The sequence below is a fragment of the Haliotis rubra genome, unplaced genomic scaffold (assembly GCF_003918875.1).
Source record: "Haliotis rubra isolate DU_JTF1 unplaced genomic scaffold, ASM391887v1 Scf110, whole genome shotgun sequence".
Lineage (NCBI taxonomy): Eukaryota > Metazoa > Mollusca > Gastropoda > Lepetellida > Haliotidae > Haliotis > Haliotis rubra.
In genome coordinates this window covers 565119-587457 of record NW_025765004.1, presented here as the reverse complement: position 1 = coordinate 587457, position 22339 = coordinate 565119, and the positions used below count along the sequence as shown (strand labels likewise).

At 45.9% G+C, this 22339-nt stretch overlaps 1 protein-coding gene across 1 annotated transcript in view; it reads right to left on the bottom strand.

The window, feature by feature from the left end:
* Positions 1-22339, bottom strand: part of LOC124286454 (regulator of telomere elongation helicase 1-like) — a 148641-nt gene that overhangs the window by 90713 nt on the left and 35589 nt on the right. Inside the window, 10 exon segments of the mRNA XM_046722835.1 lie at positions 9072-9157; positions 10814-10854; positions 11009-11122; positions 11549-11618; positions 13771-13871; positions 14940-15030; positions 17480-17580; positions 18662-18740; positions 19463-19504; positions 21695-21842. Coding sequence (XP_046578791.1) covers positions 9072-9157; positions 10814-10854; positions 11009-11122; positions 11549-11618; positions 13771-13871; positions 14940-15030; positions 17480-17580; positions 18662-18740; positions 19463-19504; positions 21695-21842 — 873 coding nt within the window.

The following is a 22339-nucleotide window of genomic DNA, read 5'->3' as shown; positions in this document are numbered from 1 at the left end:
ACACCCAACAGTACTCCTCACCATGACATGAACTCACCCACCAGTACTCCTCACCATGACATGAACTCACCACCAGTACTCCTCACCATGACATGAACTCACCTAACCAGTACTCCTCACCATGACATGAACACACCTGCCAGTACTCCTCACCATGACATGAACTCACCCTACCAGTACTCCTCACCATGACATCACATGAACTCACCCGCCAGTACTCCTCACCATGACATGAACACACCCACCAGTACTCCTCACCATGACATGAACACACCCAACAGTACTCCTCACCATGACATGAACTCACCCGCCAGTACTCCTCACCATGACATGAACTCACCCAACAGTACTCCTCACCATGACATGAACACACCTGCCAGTACTCCTCACCATGACATGAACTCACCTACCAGTACTCCTCACCATGACATGAACTCACCCACCAGTACTCCTCACCATGACATGAACTCACCTGCCAACTCCTCCAGTACTCCTCACCATGACATGAACTCACCTGCCAGTACTCCTCACCATGACATGAACTCACCCACCAGTACTCCTCACCATGACATGAACTCACCTGCCAGTACTCCTCACCATGACATGAACTCACCCACCAGTACTCCTCACCATGACATGAACTCACCCGCCAGTACTCCTCACCATGACATGAACTCACCTACCAGTACTCCTCACCATGACATGAACACACCTGCCAGTACTCCTCACCATGACATGAACTCACCCACCAGTACTCCTCACCATGACATGAACTCACCTGCCAGTACTCCTCACCATGACATGAACTCACCCACCAGTACTCCTCACCATGACATGAACTCACCCAACCAGTACTCCTCACCATGACATGAACACCACCTGCTCAGTACTCCTCACCAAGACATGAACACACCTCACCAGTACTCCTCACCATGACATGAACTCACCCAGCCAGTACTCCTCACCATGACATGAACACACCCACCAGTACTCCTCACCATGACATGAACTCACCCCAGTGCTCCTCACCATGACATCTCACCAAGACACCATGACATGAACTCACCTGCCAGTACTCCTCACCATGACATGAACACACCCACCAGTACTTGCTCCTCAGACATGAACTCCTCCAGTGCTCATGACATAAACACACCTACCAGTACTCCTCACCATGACATGAACAAACCCACCAGTGCCACCATGACATGAACTCACTCAGTCCTCCAGTACTCCTCACCACACATGAACACACCCGCCAGTACTCCTCACCATGACATGAACACACCTGCCAGTAACTCCTCACCATGACATGAACTCACCCACCAGTACTCCTCACCATGACATGAACACACCCACCAGTACTCCTCACCATGACATGAACACACACCCCACCAGTACTCCTCACCATGACATGAACACACCTGCCAGTACTCCTCACCATGACATGACCATGACATGAACACTCCTCACCAGTACTCCTCACCATGACTCCTGACCACAACTCACCCGCCAGTACTCCTCACCATGACATGAACACACCCACCAGTACTCCTCACCATGACATGAACACACCTGCAGTGCTCCTCACCATGACATGAACTCACCCACCAGTACTCCTCACCATGACATGAACTCACCCACCAGTGCTCCTCACCATGACATGAACACACCCACCAGTACTCCTCACCATGACATGAACACACCTGCCAGTACTCCTCACCATGACATGAACTCACCTGCCAGTACTCCTCACCATGACATGAACTCACCTGCACCAGTACTCCTCACCATGACATGAACACACCCACCAGTACTCCTCACCATGACATGAACTCACCTGCCAGTACTCCTCACCATGACATGAACTCACCCACCAGTACTCCTCACCATGACATGAACTCACCCACCAGTACTCCTCACCATGACATGAACACACCCACCCAGTACTCCTCACCATGACATGAACTCACCTACCAGTACTCCTCACCATGACATGAACTCACCCACCAGTACTCCTCACCATGACATGAACTCACCACCAGTACTCCTCACCATGACATGAACTCACCCACCAGTACTCCTCACCATGACATGAACTCACCTACCAGTACTCCTCACCATGACATGAACTCACCCACCCAGTACTCCTCACCATGACATGAACTCACCCGCCAGTACTCCTCACCATGACATGAACTCACTCCACCAGTACTCCTCACCATGACATGAACTCACCCTGCCAGTACTCCTCACCATGACATGAACTCACCTGCCAGTACTCCTCACCATGACATGAACTCACCCACCAGTACTCCTCACCATGACATGAACACACCTCCCTTGCCAGTACTCACCATGACATGAACTCACTCACCAGTACTCCTCACCATGACATGAACTCACCCACCAGTACTCCTCACCATGACATGAACTCACCCGCCAGTACTCCTCACCATGACATGAACTCACCCACCAGTACTCCTCACCATGACATGAACTCACCCAATAGTACCTCACCATGTGAACTCACCCGCCAGTACTCCTCACCATGACATGAACTCACCCACCAGTACTCCTCACCATGACATGAACTCACCCACCAGTACTCCTCACCATGACATGAACTCACCCACCAGTACTCCTCACCATGACATGAACACACCCACCAGTACTCCTCACCAAGACATGAACACACCTGCCAGTACTCCTCACCATGACATGAACTCACCTGCCAGTACTCCTCACCATGACATGAACTCACCTGCCAGTACTCCTCACCATGACATGAACTCACCCACCAGTACTCCTCACCATGACATGAACACACCTGCCAGTACTCCTCACCATGACATGAACTCACCCACCAGTACTCCTCACCATGACATGAACTCCCCCGCCAGTACTCCTCACCATGACATGAACTCACCCCAGTACCAGTACTCCTCACCATGACATGAACACACCTGCCAGTACTCCTCACCATGACATGAACTCACCTACCAGTACTCCTCACCATGACATGAACTCACCCACCAGTACTCCTCACCATGACATGAACACACCCACCAGTACTCCTCACCAAGACATGAACTCACCCAAGATAGTACTACTCTCACCATGACACCATGACATGAACACACCCGCCAGTACTCCTCACCATGACATGAACTCACCCACCAGTACTCCTCACCATGACATGAACACACCTGCCAGTACTCCTCACCATGACATGAACTCACCCACCAGTACTCCTCACCATGACATGAACTCACCCACCAGTACTCCTCACCATGACATGAACACCCCAGTACTCCTCACCATGCCAAGTACTCCTCACCATGACATGAACACACCACAGTACTCCTCACCATGACATGAACTCACCCGCCAGTACTCCTCACCATGACATGAACTCACCCGCCAGTACTCCTCACCATGACATGAACTCACCCGCCAGTACTCCTCACCATGACATGAACTCACCTCCAGCCAGTACTCCTCACCATGACATGAACACACCCACCAGTACTCCTCACCATGACATGAACTCACCCGCCAGTACTCCTCACCATGACATGAACTCACCTACCAGTACTCCACACCATGACATGAACTCACCCACCAGTACTCCACCCATGACATGAACTCACCCACCAGTACTCCTCACCATGACATGAACACACACCCACCAGTACTCCTCACCATGACATGAACTCACCTACCAGTACCACCATGACTGAACTCACCAAGTACTCCTCACCATGACATGAACTCACCCACCAGTACTCCTCACCATGACATGAACTCACCCACCAGTACTCCTCACCATGACATGAACACAACTCCCCCTGCCAGTACTCCTCACCATAACATGAACTCCCCTACCAGTACTCCTCACCATGACATGAACTCACCCACATGACATACTCCTCACCATGACATGAACTCACCTACCAGTACTCCTCACCATGACATGAACTCCCCATGCCAGTACTCCACCAAGACATGAACTCAACTCCCCGCCAGTACTCCTCACCATAACATGAACTCCCCCCCAGTACTCCTCACCATGACATGAACTCACCCGCCAGTACTCCTCACCATGACATGAACTCACCCACCAGTACTCCTCACCATGACATGAACTCACCCACCAGTACTCCTCACCAAGACATGAACACACCCACCAGTACTCCTCACCATGACATGAACTCACCCACCAGTACTCCTCACCAAGACATGAACTCACCCACCAGTACTCCTCACCATGACATGAACACACCCACCAGTACTCCTCACCAAGACATGAACACACCCGCCAGTACTCCTCACCAAGACGTGAACTCACCCGCCAGTACTCCTCACCAAGACGTGAACTCACCCGCCAGTACTCCTCACCAAGACGTGAACTCACCCAACAGTACTCCTCACCAAGACATGAACTCACCCACCAGTACTCCTCACCATGACATCAACAAACCTGCCAGAACTCCTCACCATGACATGAACACACCTGCCTGTACTCCTCACCATGACATAAACACACCTGCCTGTACTCCTCACCATGACATAAACACACCCACCAGTACTCCTCACCATGACATCAACAAACCTGCCAGAACTCCTCACCATGACATAAACACACCTGCCTGTACTCCTCACCATGACATAAACACACCTGCCTGTACTCCTCACCATGACATAAACACACCCACCAGTACTCCTCACCATGACATCAACAAACCTGCCAGAACTCCTCACCATGACATAAACACACCCACCAGTACTCCTCACCATGACATCAACAAACCTGCCAGAACTCCTCACCATGACATAAACACACCCACCAGTACTCCTCACCATGACATCAACAAACCTGCCAGAACTCCTCACCAAGACATGAACTCACCCGCCAGTACTCGTCACCATGACATGAACACACCCACCAGTACTCCTCACCAAGACATGAACACACCCGCCAGTACTCCTCACCATGACATAAACACACCCACCAGTACTCCTCACCATGACATGAACTCACCCGCCAGTACTCCTCACCATGACATGAACACACCCGCCAGTACTCCTCACCATGATATGAACACACCCGCCAGTACTCCTCACCATGACATGAACTCACCCACCAGTACTCCTCACCATGACATGAACACACCCACCAGTACTCCTCACCAAGACATCAACAAACCTGCCAGAACTCCTCACCATGACATGAACACACCTGCCAGTACTCCTCACCAAGACGTGAACTCACCTACCAGAACTCCTCACCATGACATGAACACACCCACCAGAACTCCTCACCATGACATAAACACACCCACCAGTACTCCTCACCAAGACATCAACAAACCTGCCAGAACTCCTCACCATGACATGAACACACCTGCCAGTACTCCTCACCATGACATAAACACACCTGCCTGTACTCCTCACCATGACATGAACTCACCTGCCAGAACTCCTCACCATGACATGAACTCACCCACCAGTACTCCTCACCATGACATGAACTCACCCGCCAGTACTCCTCACCAAGACATGAATTCACCCACCAGTACTAATCACCAAGACATGAACACAACCGCCAGTACTCCTCACCATGACATGAACTCACCCGCCAGTACTCCTCACCATGACATGAACTCACCCACCAGTACTCCTCACCATGACATGAACTCACCCACCAGTACTCCTCACCATGACATGAACTCACCTGCCAGTACTCCTCACCATGACATGAACTCACCCACCAGTACTCCTCACCATGACATGAACTCACCCACCAGTACTCCTCACCATGACATGAACTCACCCACCAGTACTCCTCACCATGACATGAACTCACCCACCAGTACTCCTCACCATGACATGAACTCACCCAACAGTACTCCTCACCAAGACATGAACACACCTACCAGTACTCCTCACCATGACATGAACTCACCCACCAGTACTCCTCACCAAGACATGAACTCACCCGCCAGTACTCCTCACCATGACATGAACTCACCCACCAGTACTCCTCACCAAGACATGAACACACCCACCAGTACTCCTCACCAAGACATGAACTCACCCACCAGTACTCCTCACCAAGACATGAACTCACCCGCCAGTACTCCTCACCAAGACATGAACTCACCCACCAGTACTCCTCACCATGACATGAACTCACCCACCAGTACTCCTCACCATGACATGAACTCACCTGCCAGTACTCCTCACCATGACATGAACACACCTGCCAGTACTCCTCACCATGACATGAACACACCCACCAGTACTCCTCACCATGACATGAACACACCCACCAGTACTCCTCACCATGACATGAACTCACCCACCAGTACTCCTCACCATGAGACATGAACACACCCCTGCCAGTACTCCTCACCATGACATGAACACACCTACCAGTACTCCTCACCATGACATGAACACACCCACCAGTACTCCTCACCATGACATGAACAAACCTGCCAGTACTCCTCACCATGACATGAACACACCCACCAGTACTCCTCACCATGACATGAACACACCTGCCAGTACTCCTCACCATGACATGAACACACCCACCAGTACTCCTCACCATGACATGAACTCACCCTGCCAGTACTCCTCACCAAGACATGAACTCACCCACCAGTACTCCTCACCATGACATGAACACACCCACCAGTACTCCTCACCAAGACATGAACACACCCACCAGTACTCCTCACCATGACATGAACACACCCACCAGTACTCCTCACCATGACATGAACTCACCCACCAGTACTCCTCACCATGACATGAACACACCCGCCAGTACTCCTCACCATGACATGAACACACCCACCAGTACTCCTCACCATGACATGAACTCACCCACCAGTACTCCTCACCATGACATGAACACACCCACCAGTACTCCTCACCAAGACATGAACACACCTGCCAGTACTCCTCACCATGACATGAACACACCCACCAGTACTCCTCACCAAGACATGAACTCACCTACCAGTACTCCTCACCATGACATGAACACACCCACCAGTACTCCTCACCATGACATGAACACACCCACCAGTACTCCTCACCATGACATGAACTCACCCACCAGTACTCCTCACCATGACATGAACACACCTGCCAGTACTCCTCACCATGACATGAACACACCTGCCAGTACTCCTCACCATGACATGAACTCACCTGCCAGTACTCCTCACCATGACATGAACTCACCCACCAGTACTCCTCACCATGACATGAACTCACCCACCAGTACTCCTCACCATGACATGAACTCACCCACCAGTACTCCTCACCAAGACATGAACACACCCACCAGTACTCCTCACCATGACATGAACTCACCCACCAGTACTCCTCACCATGACATGAACTCACCTCACCAGTACTCCTCACCATGACATGAACTCACACCAGTACTCCTCACCATGACATGAACAACACACCTTACCAGTACTCCTCACCATGACATGAACACACCTGCCAGTACTCCTCTCACCATGACATGAACTCACACATGAACTGCCACCAGTACTCCTCACCATGACATGAACTCACCTGCCAGTACTCCTCACCATGACATGAACACACCCACCAGTACTCCTCACCATGACATGAACTCACCCACCAGTACTCCTCACCAAGACATGAACTCACCTGCCAGTACTCCTCACCATGACATGAACTCACCTGCCAGTACTCCTCACCATGACATGAACACACCTGCCTGTACTCCTCACCATGACATGAACTCACCTGCCAGTACTCCTCACCATGACATGAACTCACCCACCAGTACTCCTCACCATGACATGAACTCACCCGCCAGTACTCCTCACCATGACATGAACTCACCCACCAGTACTCCTCACCATGACATGAACACACCCAGTACTCACCATGACATGACTCACCAGTACTCCTCACCATGACATGAACTCACCCGCCAGTACTCCTCACCATGACATGAACTCACCTACCAGTACTCCACACCATGACATGAACTCACCTGCCAGTACTCCTCACCATGACATGAACACACCTACCAGTACTCCTCACCATGACATGAACACACCCACCAGTACTCCTCACCATGACATGAACTCACCCACCAGTACTCCTCACCATGACATGAACACACCTGCCAGTACTCCTCACCATGACATGAACTCACCCACCAGTACTCCTCACCATGACATGAACTCACCCACCAGTACTCCTCACCAAGACATGAACTCACCCACCAGTACTCCTCACCAAGACATGAACTCACCCACCAGTACTCCTCACCATGACATGAACTCACCCGACCAGTACTCCTCACCATGACATGAACACACCCACCAGTACTCCTCACCATGACATGAACACACCCACCAGTACTCCTCACCATGACATGAACTCACCTACCAGTACTCCTCACCATGACATGAACTCACCCGCCAGTACTCCTCACCAAGACATGAACACACCCACCAGTACTCCTCACCATGACATGAACACACCTGCCAGTACTCCTCACCATGACATGAACACACCTACCAGTACTCCTCACCATGACCACCCACCAGTACTCCTCACCATGACATGAACTCACCCACCAGTACTCCTCACCATGACATGAACACACCCACCAGTACTCCTCACCATGACATGAACACACCTGCCAGTACTCCTCACCAAGACATGAACTCACCCGCCAGTACTCCTCACCAAAGCATGAACTCACCCGCCAGTACTCCTCACCAAGACATGAACACACCCGCCAGTACTAATCACCATGACCTGACCTCACCTTCCAGAACTCCACACCATGACCTGACCTCACCTCCAGAACTCCACACCATGACCTGACCTCACCTCCAGAACTCCACACCATGACCTGACCTCACCTTCCAGAACTCCACACCATGACCTGACCTCACCTTCCAGAACTCCACACCATGACCTGACCTCACCTTCCAGATCTACTCACCATGACCTGAAATCACCTTCCAGAACTCCACACCATGACATGAACTCACCTGCCAGAACTCGACACACTTCTCCATGACAGGGTAGGAGGGAAAGAACACCAACAGTCCATTTGGCACTACCCGTGCAAAGTTGACTGAAAAATGCAGAAGATTTCACTAATTACAAGTTCTCACATCAACAATTACTTCTTCTGACAACAAACTCAACTCTCTCTCTGTGACAGCCAATCTCTCAAAACGAGCACCTACTGGAAAACAACACAACACACATAGGGCAGACATTAGAGAAAGGGTACAGTCACTGGCACATTGATAAATAAGCATTGTCACTAAGGTGACATAATCCCCCACCGCAAATTATCAAATCAAACTTAAAGAGTAATGAAAGTGAAGGTCGTAATTTAAGATGAAGTTAAATGTAAACAAAAACATGACTCGCTGACAAGCTTAACATGCAGCTTAACATGCTGAAATCTTAAGAGTGTCGCCATAACGTTGAAAATTAGGTGAAGGTCACCAAAATCGACTGGGCCCTGCGCCTTCCCTAGATAAAGCTTGGTGTTGAATATGAAGAAAATCCAGTGAACAGTTCTTGAGATATCTTGCTGACAAGGGTAAAACGTTACAGTCCCTTTGTGACCTTGAAATGAAGGGCAAGGTCACCAAACCTGACTGGGACCTTTCTTTTACTGTGATGAACCTAGGTACCAAATATGAAAGAATCCAGTCAACGGTTCTTAAGATATTCCAATTTGTACGTAAGTACGGACAGACGGAGCCTAATACTATATCCCCCGCTTCGCGCTAAACGCGCGGCGGGGGATAATAACAAGCAATTGAAAGGACACCAAAGCAGAACACTTAAGGACTTTATTGAAAACAGGGAGGCTGATCTATTTGTGGAAATTGCCTTTGCCCTGCTGTTTGCAGTCTGTTACCAGGAGACAGTGGCACATCATACTCTGAGTGGGGTTCAGCACTTCAGAATATCAGAAAGCAAATATCAACCCTTCTTTTAACTATTATCTGCACGATATTATTGACTAATGAACAGTAAATAGTAACTGTCACACCATCTGTTCACGGGTACAACATTTATAAATCTATATCATGTTTATCAAGTTTAGATCAGGACTAAGAACCACAAATGAAGATCACGTGATGTTTGCTGGTCATTATCTAAGCTAACACCACATGACAGTTGAGTACTGACCTGTGCTTTAACACCGGCTGACTGAGTTTGGTTTAACGCCGCTTTTAGCAATATTCCAGCAATATCACGGTGGGGGGAAACCAGAAATTGGCTTCACACATTGTACCCATGTGGGTATTCAAACCCGGGTCTTCGGCGTGACGAGCCAACGCTTTAACCACTAGGCTACCCCACTGCCCCCTGCGCATTAACAAAAAGGCTTGTGACAGTTTTCTATGAATGCAATGCTATTTCAGACTTCATCAGAAACACACAATACTCAAAGTGGTTATTATTTTTCGCCAATGCTGATGTGAAATAACTAAACAATGAGGATTCCCCCTTTACACAGTAGATCCATAATAAATTGCAAAGGGGAATTACTTCAACCACGACAAGGTTTACCATGTTTACAATACAGCTGACTGTGAAGTGTGAGGAGAAGTCGAAATCTGACATAGTGGTGAGCAGGCCTTTATACTCTTGTACATGTCACGCTATTGATTTTACATTCAATCATATCCACATATTTTTTACCCATACATACATCAATACGCTCCTTATCTGGAGCAATGCTTGTGGCACCGGCATTACTTACATACAGCATTTCCTAGAGAGGTCTGGTAGGAGGCAGTGAACCTGTGGACAGAAGACAAGTGCTAATGCAAACTGGATACTATTCAGCTACAGCTTAGCAAAACGAAGCAAAGGTAACAAAGTAGGATGTTTAATGTGTTTAGTTACTGTGTCAATCAAGGCAGAAGGCCAGCAAGTTAACTTCTCATATGCATACCTGTTGTTGTAGCTGGAATTGAGAATGGAGTTGTCCGGGCCCCGGCTGATAACGCTGATGAACACCTGCTCCTTCTCTATCACATGAGGGTTCTCCAGACAGACATCAAATGGGCTGTAACAGTACATACAATGGGCTGTAACACAGTAGCTAGAACATACAGAGGGCTGTAACACAGTAGCTAGGACATACAGGGGGCTGTAACTCAGTAGCTAGGACATACAGGGGGCTGTAACTATCAACAGGTCCCTGTACAGAACAGTTTACAGTATCAACAGGTCCCTGTACAACAGTTTCAGTATCAACAGGTCTCTGTACAACAGTTACAGTATCAACAGGTCTCTGTACAACAGTTACAGTATCAACAGGTCCCTGTACAACAGTTTCAGTATCAACAGGTCTCTGTACAACAGTTTCAGTATCAACAGGTCTCTGTACAATGCAGTTACAGTATCAACAGGTCCCTGTACAACAGTTTCAGTATCAACAGGTCTCTGTACAGCAGTTTTCAGTATCAACAGGTCTCTGTACAACAGTTACAGTATCAACAGGTCCCTGTACAACATCAACAACAGGTCTCTGTACAGCAGTTTCAGTATCAACAGAGTCCCTGTACAACAGTTACAGTATCAACAGGTCTCTGTACAACAGTTACAGTATCAACAGGTCTCTGTACAACAGTTTCAGTATCAACAGGTCCCTGTACAACAGTTTCAGTATCAACAGGTCCCTGTACAACAGTTTCAGTATCAACAGGTCCCTGTACAACAGTTACAGTATCGACAAGTCCCTGTACAACAGTTTCAGTATCAACAGGTCTCTGTACAACAGTTTCAGTATCAACAGGTCTCTGTACAACAGTTTCAGTATCAACAGGTCCCTGTACAACAGTTACAGTATCAACAGGTCCCTGTACAACAGTTACAGTATCGACAGGTCTCTGTACAACAGTTACAGTATCAACAGGTCCCTGTACAACAGTTTCAGTATCAACAGGTCTCTGTACAACAGTTTCAGTATCAACAGGTCTCTGTACAACAGTTTCAGTATCAACAGGTCTCTGTACAACAGTTTCAGTATCAACAGGTCTCTGTACAACAGTTTCAGTATCAACAGGTCCCTGTACAACAGTTACAGTATCAACAGGTCTCTGTACAACAGTTTCAGTATCAACAGGTCAGTATCAACAGGTCCCTGTACAACAGTTACAGTATCAACAGGTCCCTGTACAACAGTTACAACAGGTCCCTGTACAACAGTTACAGTATCGACAGGTCTCTGTACAACAGTTTCAGTATCAACAGGTCCCTGTACAACAGTTACAGTATCAACAGGTCTCTGTACAACAGTTTCAGTATCAACAGGTCTCTGTACAACAGTTTCAGTATCAACAGGTCTCTGTACAACAGTTTCAGTATCAACAGGTCTCTGTACAACAGTTTCAGTATCGACAGGTCCCTGTACAACAGTTTCATCAAGAGAAGTCAAAAGTCCCTATGGGTCAGTTAAAGGTCAATCGAGTTTTGGTCATTCAGGTAAAATTCCAGGGACTTAAGAGACATGAAGACAATAGGCATGTATAAACCAGTATGCATGTAATTGAAAACGAAACAAACTCAATCACAAGACATAGCGCTTTTTCTAGGATGTTTTCCACCCTTAATACATCTTCTGAGATAGGGCCGCCTATATTCAACAGACTCCAACAGCTCTTATATTTCTTTGACAAAGAGACCGCCTCCGTGGTGTAGTGGTTAGTAGTGTTGGGAATTGGTTAAAATCTCATAATTGATGATTGGTTCAATATAATCGATCAATCATCGAAAATAATTGGTTGGCGTTTTTTATCAAATTTTCTTGGTTATGTTTGTTAATGCACAAGAAAAAGCTAAAGAAAAACAAGTTGTTCTTTTCGAGTTTTTGCAAATTGCACAAAATGCATTTACAAATATGACTAGTATGTCAGGAACATAAATTCCTGGAATCTTAAGATAAATTCAATCCTGACTTGGAACGAAGCTTGTAGTGCTTATGAAATGTAACAGAAAAAACAACCTTTGTGAAAAAATATTGTTACAGCAAAAGTGTTCCAAAATTGTTTGTGTTCGATTATTAGAGAACAAGATCAATTGCTTGGTCGCTTAGTCATTACGCACCAATCTTCGATTATTTCAATTAATCGGACCACCACTAGTGGTTAGAGCATCCACCCAGAGAGGAAGATCGCAGGGGTTCAATCCCCGACCGCGTCATACCAAAAGGCGGCAAAATATGGGTACTTGTTGGCCCCTGCCTGGCGCTCGGCATTAAGGGGTACAACAAGGACTGGTCAGCTCGGAGTCAGTATAATGTGTCTGAGTGGGGTATTCATGCTTCACTGCGGCATGGTATCTCAGTTGGCTAGCACTATAAAACCAGCTTAAGTCTGGGCTAGTACACGCAGTCGCACATACACATACACACGCATGCACGTCGTCATATGAGCGAAATATTCTCAAGCACGATGTTAAACCCAATTTCACCTCACCTCACCTTTGACAAGGAAAGTATTCATACATGGTGAACAATGAAGTCAAAACCTGGGCCCTGGATGCAAATTATTTAAATATTGTTTTCTATTGTTCCGTGTCTGCACAGTCCCTGTCCATGCTGTATCGCCTTCCAGATTGACCATCGCTTCAACCTTTCTTAGCACCATCACCCAACACTGCATTAAACTGTTTCACAGAGGTGCAGTGACCAACAAGAACTAAGGTTATTACCATCATTGTTGAGATAGGCCACAACCTTCTCCAGGACATCCAACAGGTAACTTCTGGTTTCAAATGTGATGTTCACCTGGGCTAGCAGCTCAAACATGAACCTGTAACATGAGAACACACCTGATGTAACAAGGACACGACTGTAACATGTAGAACACACCTGACATAACAAGGACACAACAGCAATAATTATATATATGACACAACTGCAGAATTAGGACACAACTACTTGTTTGTTGTTGAATGCAAACTTAGCTATTTGACAACCCAGTGATTGACATCATGAGCACCAAGCTAGGCAGTAGGGATATTAATGACATGCTGTAACTAAGTAAGCGAGCTTTGACCAAATCAATCCTGTCAAACATAGTGTGCTGGGAAAATGCAGAAACACAACTGTAATATAAAGGACACAACTGCTGAAATATGACAAGAACACAACTGCTTTCGAAATATGTAGGCCACAACTGCTGAAATATGTAGAACACAACTGTATCATCAAAGGACACAACTGCTGAAATATGTAGAACACAACTGTTAATATAGGACAATAACAGTTGAAAGGACTAGAGTAATAACTGTTAAAATATGTAGAACACAACTGCTGAAATATGCTAGGAACACAACTGTTACATGTAGGGACACGAACTGCTGAAATATGTAGAAATCACAACTGTTTTACATGTAGGGACACAACTGCTGGAAATATGTAGAACACAACTGTTACATATAGGACAATAAACTGCTGAAATATGTAGAACACAACTATTACATGTAGGACACAACTGCTGAAATATGTAGAACACAACTGTTACATGTAGGACACAACTGCTGAAATATGTAGAACACAACTGTTACATGTAGGACAATAAACTGCTGCAGGAAAGTGTCAGAACACAAACATAGCACCACTGCTGAAATATGTAGAAAACGGCTGTTTGCATGTAAGTGACACAACTGTTACATGTAGACACCCAACTGCTGAAATATGTAGAACACAACTGTTACAAATAGGACACAACTGCTGAAATATGTAGAACACAACTGTTACATCGTAATACTCATTATAATAGGTAATACACAACAGCTATAACATGTGGATTGTCACTTTCTTAACATAAGGTTGAGCGTGTTCACTGTAGTGCAAAGAACCAAACCAATATGCTCACTGTACAACAGTTTCAGTATCAACAGGTCCCTGTACAACAGTTACGAGTATCAACAGGTCCCTGTACAACAGTTTCGTATCGGTCTCGGTCCCTGTACAACAGTTTCAGTATCAACAGGTCTCTGTACAACAGTTTCAGTATCAACACAGGTCCCTGTACAACAGTTTCAGTATCAACAGGTCCCTGTACAACAGTTTCAGTATCAACAGGTCTCTGTACAACAGTTACAGTATCGACAGGTCTCTGTACAACAGTTACAGTATCAACAGGTCTCTGTACAACAGTTTCAGTATCAACAGGTCTCTGTACAACAGTTTCAGTATCAACAGGTCTGTGCGCTCTGAAACAACAGTTACAATAGTCAACCAGGTCTCTGTACAACAGTTTCAGTATCAACAGGTCCCTGTACAACAGTTTCAGTATCAACAGGTCCCTGTACAACAGTTTCAGTATCAACAGGTCTCTGTACAACAGTTTCAGTATCAACAGGTCTCTGTACAACAGTTTCAGTATCAACAGGTCTCTGTACAACAGTTACAGTATCAACAGGTCCCTGTACAACAGTTTCAGTATCAACAGGTCTCTGTACAATAGTTACAGTATCGACAAGTCCCTGTACAACAGTTACAGTATCAACAGGTCCCTGTACAACAGTTTCAGTATCGACAGGTCCCTGTACAACAGTTTCAGTATCAACAGGTCTCTGTACAACAGTTTCAGTATCAACAGGTCCCTGTACAACAGTTTCAGTATCAACAGGTCCCTGTACAACAGTTTCAGTATCAACAGGTCTCTGTACAACAGTTACAGTATCAACAGGTCCCTCCTGTAACAACAGTTTCAGTATCAACAGGTCTCTGTACAACAGTTTTCAGTATCAACGGGTCTCTGTACAACAGTTACAGTATCAACAGGTCTCTGTACAACAGTTTCAGTATCAACAGGTCCTCCTGTACAACAGTTACAGTATCAACAGGTCCCTGTACAACAGTTTCGAGTATCAACAGGTCTCTGTACAGTCAGTTTCAGTTTCGTTTCCCAGTATCAACAGGTCCCTGTACAACAGTTTCAGTATCAACAGGTCCCTGTACAACCAGGTAACGGTTTCAGTATCAACAGGTCCCTGTACAACAGTTTCAGTATCAACAGGTCTCTGTACAACAGTTTCAGTATCAACAGGTCTCTGTACAACAGTTTCAGTATCAACAGGTCTCTGTACAACAGTTTCAGTATCGACAAGTCCCTGTACAACAGTTTCATCAAGAGAAGTCAAAAGTCCCTATGGGTCAGTTAAAGGTCAATCGAGTTTTGGTCATTCAGGTAAAATTCCAGGGACTTAAGAGACATGAAGACAATAGGCATGTATAAACCAGTATGCATGTAATTGAAAACGAAACAAACTCAATCACAAGACATAGCGCTTTTTCTAGGATGTTTTCCACCCTTAATACATCTTCTGAGATAGGGCCACCTATATTCAACAGACTCCAACAGCTCTTATATTTCTTTGACAAAGAGACCGCCTCCGTGGTGTAGTGGTTAGTAGTGTTGGGAATTGGTTAAAATCTCATAATTGATGATTGGTTCAATATAATCGATCAATCATCGAAAATAATTGGTTGGCGTTTTTTATCAAATTTTCTTGGTTATGTTTGTTAATGCACAAGAAATAAAGAAAAAACAAGTAGTTCTTTCGAGTTTTTTGCAAATTGCACAAAATGCATTTGCAAATATGACTAGTATGTCAGGAACATAAATTCCTGGAATCTTAAGATAAATTCAATCCTGACTTGGAACGAGCTTGTAGTGCTTATGAAATGTAACAGAAAAAACAATTTGTGAAAAATATTGTTACAGCAAAAAAGTGTTCCAAAATTGTTTGTGTTCGATTATTAGAGAACAAGATCGATTGCTTGGTCGTTTAGTCATTGCGACCAATCTTCGATTATTTCAATTAATCGGACCACCACTAGTGGTTAGAGCATCCACCCAGAGAGAGGAAGGTCGCGGGTTCGATCCCCGACCGCGTCATACCAAAAGACGTTAAAATATGGTACTTGTTGGCCCCTGCCTGGCGCTCGGCATTAAGGGGTACAACAAGGACTGGTCAGCTCGGAGTCAGTATAATGTGTCTGAGTGGGGTATTCATGCTTCACTGCGGCATGGTATCTCAGTTGGCTAGCACTATAAAACCAGCTTAAGTCTGGGCTAGTACACGCAGTCGCACATACACATACACACGCATGCACGTCGTCATATGAGCGAAATATTCTCAAGCACGATGTTAAACCCAATTTCACCTCACCTCACCTTTGACAAGGAAAGTATTCATACATGGTGAACAATGAAGTCAAAACCTGGGCCCTGGATGCAAATTATTTAAATATTGTTTTCTATTGTTCCGTGTCTGCACAGTCCCTGTCCATGCTGTATCGCCTTCCAGATTGACCATCGCTTCAACCTTTCTTAGCACCATCACCCAACACTGCATTAAACTGTTTCACAGAGGTGCAGTGACCAACAAGAACTAAGGTTATTACCATCATTGTTGAGATAGGCCACAACCTTCTCCAGGACATCCAACAGGTAACTTCTGGTTTCAAATGTGATGTTCACCTGGGCTAGCAGCTCAAACATGAACCTGTAACATGAGAACACACCTGATGTAACAAGGACACGACTGTAACATGTAGAACACACCTGACATAACAAGGACACAACAGCAATAATTATATATATGACACAACTGCAGAATTAGGACACAACTACTTGTTTGTTGTTGAATGCAAACTTAGCTATTTGACAACCCAGTGATTGACATCATGAGCACCAAGCTAGGCAGTAGGGATACAATGACATGCTGCAACTAAGTAAGCAGGCTTGACCACCCAATCCTGTCAAACATAGTGTGCTGGGAAAATGCAGAAACACAACTGTAATATAAAGGACACAACTGCTGAAATATGTAGAACACAACTGCTGAAATATGTAGGACACAACTGCTGAAATATGTAGAACACAACTGTAATATAAAGGACACAACTGCTGAAATATGTAGAACACAACTGTTACATGTAGGACACAACTGCTGAAATATGTAGAACACAACTGTTACATGTAGGACACAACTGCTGAAATATGTAGAACACAACTGTTACACGAACATATGTAAATATGAGACACAACTGTTACATGTAGGACACAACTGCTGAAATATGTAGAACACAACTGTTACATGTAGGACACAACTGCTGAAATATGTAGAACACAACTGTTACATGTAGGACACAACTGCTGAAATATGTAGAACACAACTATTACATGTAGGACACAACTGCTGAAATATGTAGAACACAACTGTTACATGTAGGACACAACTGCTGAAATATGTAGAACACAACTGTTACATGTAGGACACAACTGCTGAAATATGTAGAACACAACTGCTGAAATATGTAGAACACAACTGTTACATGTAGGACACAACTGTTACATGTAGGACACAACTGCTGAAATATGTAGAACACAACTGTTACAAATAGGACACAACTGCTGAAATATGTAGAACACAACTGTTACACGTAATACTATTATAATAGGTAATACACAACAGCTATAACATGTGGATTGTCACCTGTAACATAAGGTTGAACGTGTTCACTGTGGTACAAAACCAAACCAATATGCTCACTGTGACACAATTTGTGATAACCTTGACCTACATGCCTGGCTTGGTGAGACCTTGACCTCCACCTGGAATATGGATCTCATCTATTCTCTCCTCCAGTTGTCGTAGAGTTTCTGAAAAATAAAAGGTGCAAGTGTTTTGCAAAAAGTCACAATACATATGTCAAAAAGTCATAAATTATAATTGTCTTTGAACTAACATGATTCTCTTCAATTAACACTAAGGGTTCTTTCTTACATAATGCAAAAATATATAGCCAATAGACTTTCTTGACATGAATTTCTCATTTGAAAAGTCATACAGGTATAAGAAAAGGAAAAAACAGAACCTTCCAAGGATACATGCAGTAATGGCTGAGAAAGGTGAGGTGAGGTGAAATTGGGTTTAACGTCATTATTGAGAATATTTCGCTCATATGACGACGTGCATGCGTGTGTATGTGTATGTGTGGCTGCTTGTACTAGCCCAGACTTAAGCTGGTTTTATAGTGCTAGCCCACTGAGATACCATGCCGCAGTTAAGCATGAATGCCCCACTCAGACACATTATACTGACTCCGAGCCGACCAGTCCTTGTTGTACCCATTAATGCCGAGCGCCAGGCAGGGACCAACAAGTACCATATTTTAACGTCTTTTGGTATGACGCTGTTGGGGATCGAACCCGCGACCTACCGCTCTTCGGGCGGACGGCTCTAACCGGCTGAGCAAAGGACAAACAAGACATTTTAAAAAGGCTGTGAGGTTTCAGTGACAACAACCCACAACATAAACTTACTTGACAAGTATATACAAATTAAGTTATTTAAATCTTGTTACCCAAAGTTTAACACTGACCTTTCAGTTTCAAGACATCATCAAGATCAAAATCTGGTTCAACTGAAAGAGAAAACAAGTTTATTAGATCACAAAAAGATTGACCCTGGCAGCGGACACTCAAAACTTATACTGATAGGCAAAAGAAATGTTGTAAAATTGCTGACTACCTGCCAGTCAATAGACCTACCTGCAACTGACTACCTGCCAGTCAATAGACCTACCTGCAACTGACTACCTGCCAGTCAATAGACCTACCTGCAACTGACTACCTGCCAGTCAATAGACCTACCTGCAGCTGACTACCTGCCAGTCAATAGACCTACCTGCAACTGACTACCTGCCAGTCAATGAGAATAGACCTACCTGCAACTGACTACCTGCCAGCTACCTGCAACTGACACCTGCTCAATAGACCTACCTGCCTGCCCTGCCAGTCAATAGACCTACCTGCAACTGACTACCTGCCAGTCAATAGAACCTGCAGTCAATAGACTGACTACCTGCCAGCTACCTGCACTACCTGCCAGTCAATAGACTGACTACCTGCCAGTCAATAGAGCCTACCTGCACCTGACTACCTGCCAGTCAATAGACCTACCTGCAACTGACTACCTACCTGCAACTGCCAATAGACCTACCTGCAACTGACTACCTGCCAGTCAATAGAATCTACCTGCAACTGACTACCTGCCAGTCAATAGATCTACCTGCAGCTGACTACCTGCCAGTCAATAGACCTACCTGCAACTGACTACCTGCCAGTCAATAGACCTGCAACTGACTACCTGCCAGTCACCTGCAACTGACTACCTGCCAGTCAATAGATCTACCTGCAACTGACTACCTGCCAGTCAATAGACCTACCTGCAACTGACTACCTGCCAGTCAATAGACCTACCTGCAACTGACTACCTGCCAGTCAATAGATCTACCTGCAACTGACTACCTGCCAGTCAATAGACCTACCTGCAGCTGACTACCTGCCAGTCAATAGACCTACCTGCAACTGACTACCTGCCAATCACTTGATCCACTTGCAGCTGACTACCTGCCAGTCAATAGACCTACCTGCAACTGACTACCTGCCAGTCACTAGACCTACCTGCAGCTGACTACCTGCCAGTCAATAGCACCTGCAGCTGACTACCTGCCAGTCAATAGACCTACCTGCAGCTGACTACCTGCCAGTCAATAGAACTACCTGCAACTGACTACCTGCCAGTCAATAGACTGACCACCTGCAACTGACTACCTGCCAGTCAATAGAACTACCTGCAACTGACTACCTGCCAATCAATGATCCTACCTGCAGCTGACCCTGCAGCAATGACTACCTGCCACTACCTGCCAGTCAATAGACCTACCTGCAACTGACTACCTGCCAGTCAATAGACCTACCTGCAGCTGACTACCTGCCAGTCAATAGACCTACCTGCAGCTGACTACCTGCCAGTCAATAGACCCACCTGCAGCTGACTACCTGCCAGTCAATAGACCTACCTGCAACTGACTACCTGCCAGTCAATAGACCTACCTGCAGCTGACTACCTGCCAGTCAATAGACCTACCTGCAGCTGACTACCTGCCAGTCAATAGACCTACCTGCAACTGACTACCTGCCAGTCAATAGACCTACCTGCAACTGACTACCTGCAGCACTACCTGCCAGTCAATACCCAGTGCCAGTCAATAGACCTACCTGCAACTGACTACCTGCCAATGCCAGATCCACTTGCAGCTGACTACACTAGACCCTGCAGCTGACTACCTGCCAGTCAATAGACCTACCTGCAACTGACTACCTGCCAATCACTTGATCCACTTGCAGCTGACTACCTGCCAGTCCTACCTGCAGACTACCAGTCAATACCCGCCTACCTGCAACTGACTACCTGCCAGTCAATAGCTGACCTGCAACTGACTACCTGCCAATCAATAGATCCACTTGCAGCTGACTACCTGCCAGTCAATAGACCTACCTGCAACTGAGCTTACTTACCCGCCAGTAACTGACTACTGCCAGTCAATAGACCTACCTGCAACTGACTACCTGCCAATCACTTGATCCACTTGCAGCTGACTACCTGCCAGTCAATAGACCTACCTGCAACTGACTACCTGCCAGTCAATAGACCTACCTGCAACTGACCACCTGCCAATCACTTAATAGATCCACTGACTGCCAGTCAATAGACTCACCCAGTCAATAGACCTACCTGCAGCTGACTACCTGCCAGTCAATAGACCTACCTGCAACTGCCTCTCCCAGCTCCGACACCTGACTCTCACTCTGGCTTAGCTCCACAACCTTCTCCATGAGCCTTGTGGTCTCTTCCATGGCTGTGGCAATGTCCACTGAACTTAGATCAAAGGATGCACTCTCTTCACATATTCTTTCCTGCAGAAGAGGACAATGACATAGACATCAGATGTATATGTCACTTGAACTGTCAAACTGCAGTATTCAGTCAACAAAAAGTTTATATTATTAGTAAAACATAAAATTAATAAATGTTGGTAAAAGTGCTTAAAGAATTGCAAAAATGTGTGACCACACAATATGGATGCTTAGTCCAACAGTAGAACCCCTTGGAGATTAACACCTACTAAGATGCTGATGATCAGCATAAAGTCACCAGCAAATGACAGTACAATCTTCCACATAGTAATAGAGATGTTCTCAGTTCACATTTTGTTAGCTACAGAACCAGAAAGACTGTGGAGTAGCATCCTTTGGTGGTGTCCGAGTGTTCCAATGCATGGATCACTTACTGGACTAGTAGAGTCTGTATTGTTGAAGTCAACAAGAAGACAAAGTCATCAATATCCCGCGATGGCAAAATACTCTTCACGAACATGTCATCTGGATATGACTATATCAAATGTTTTGGCATG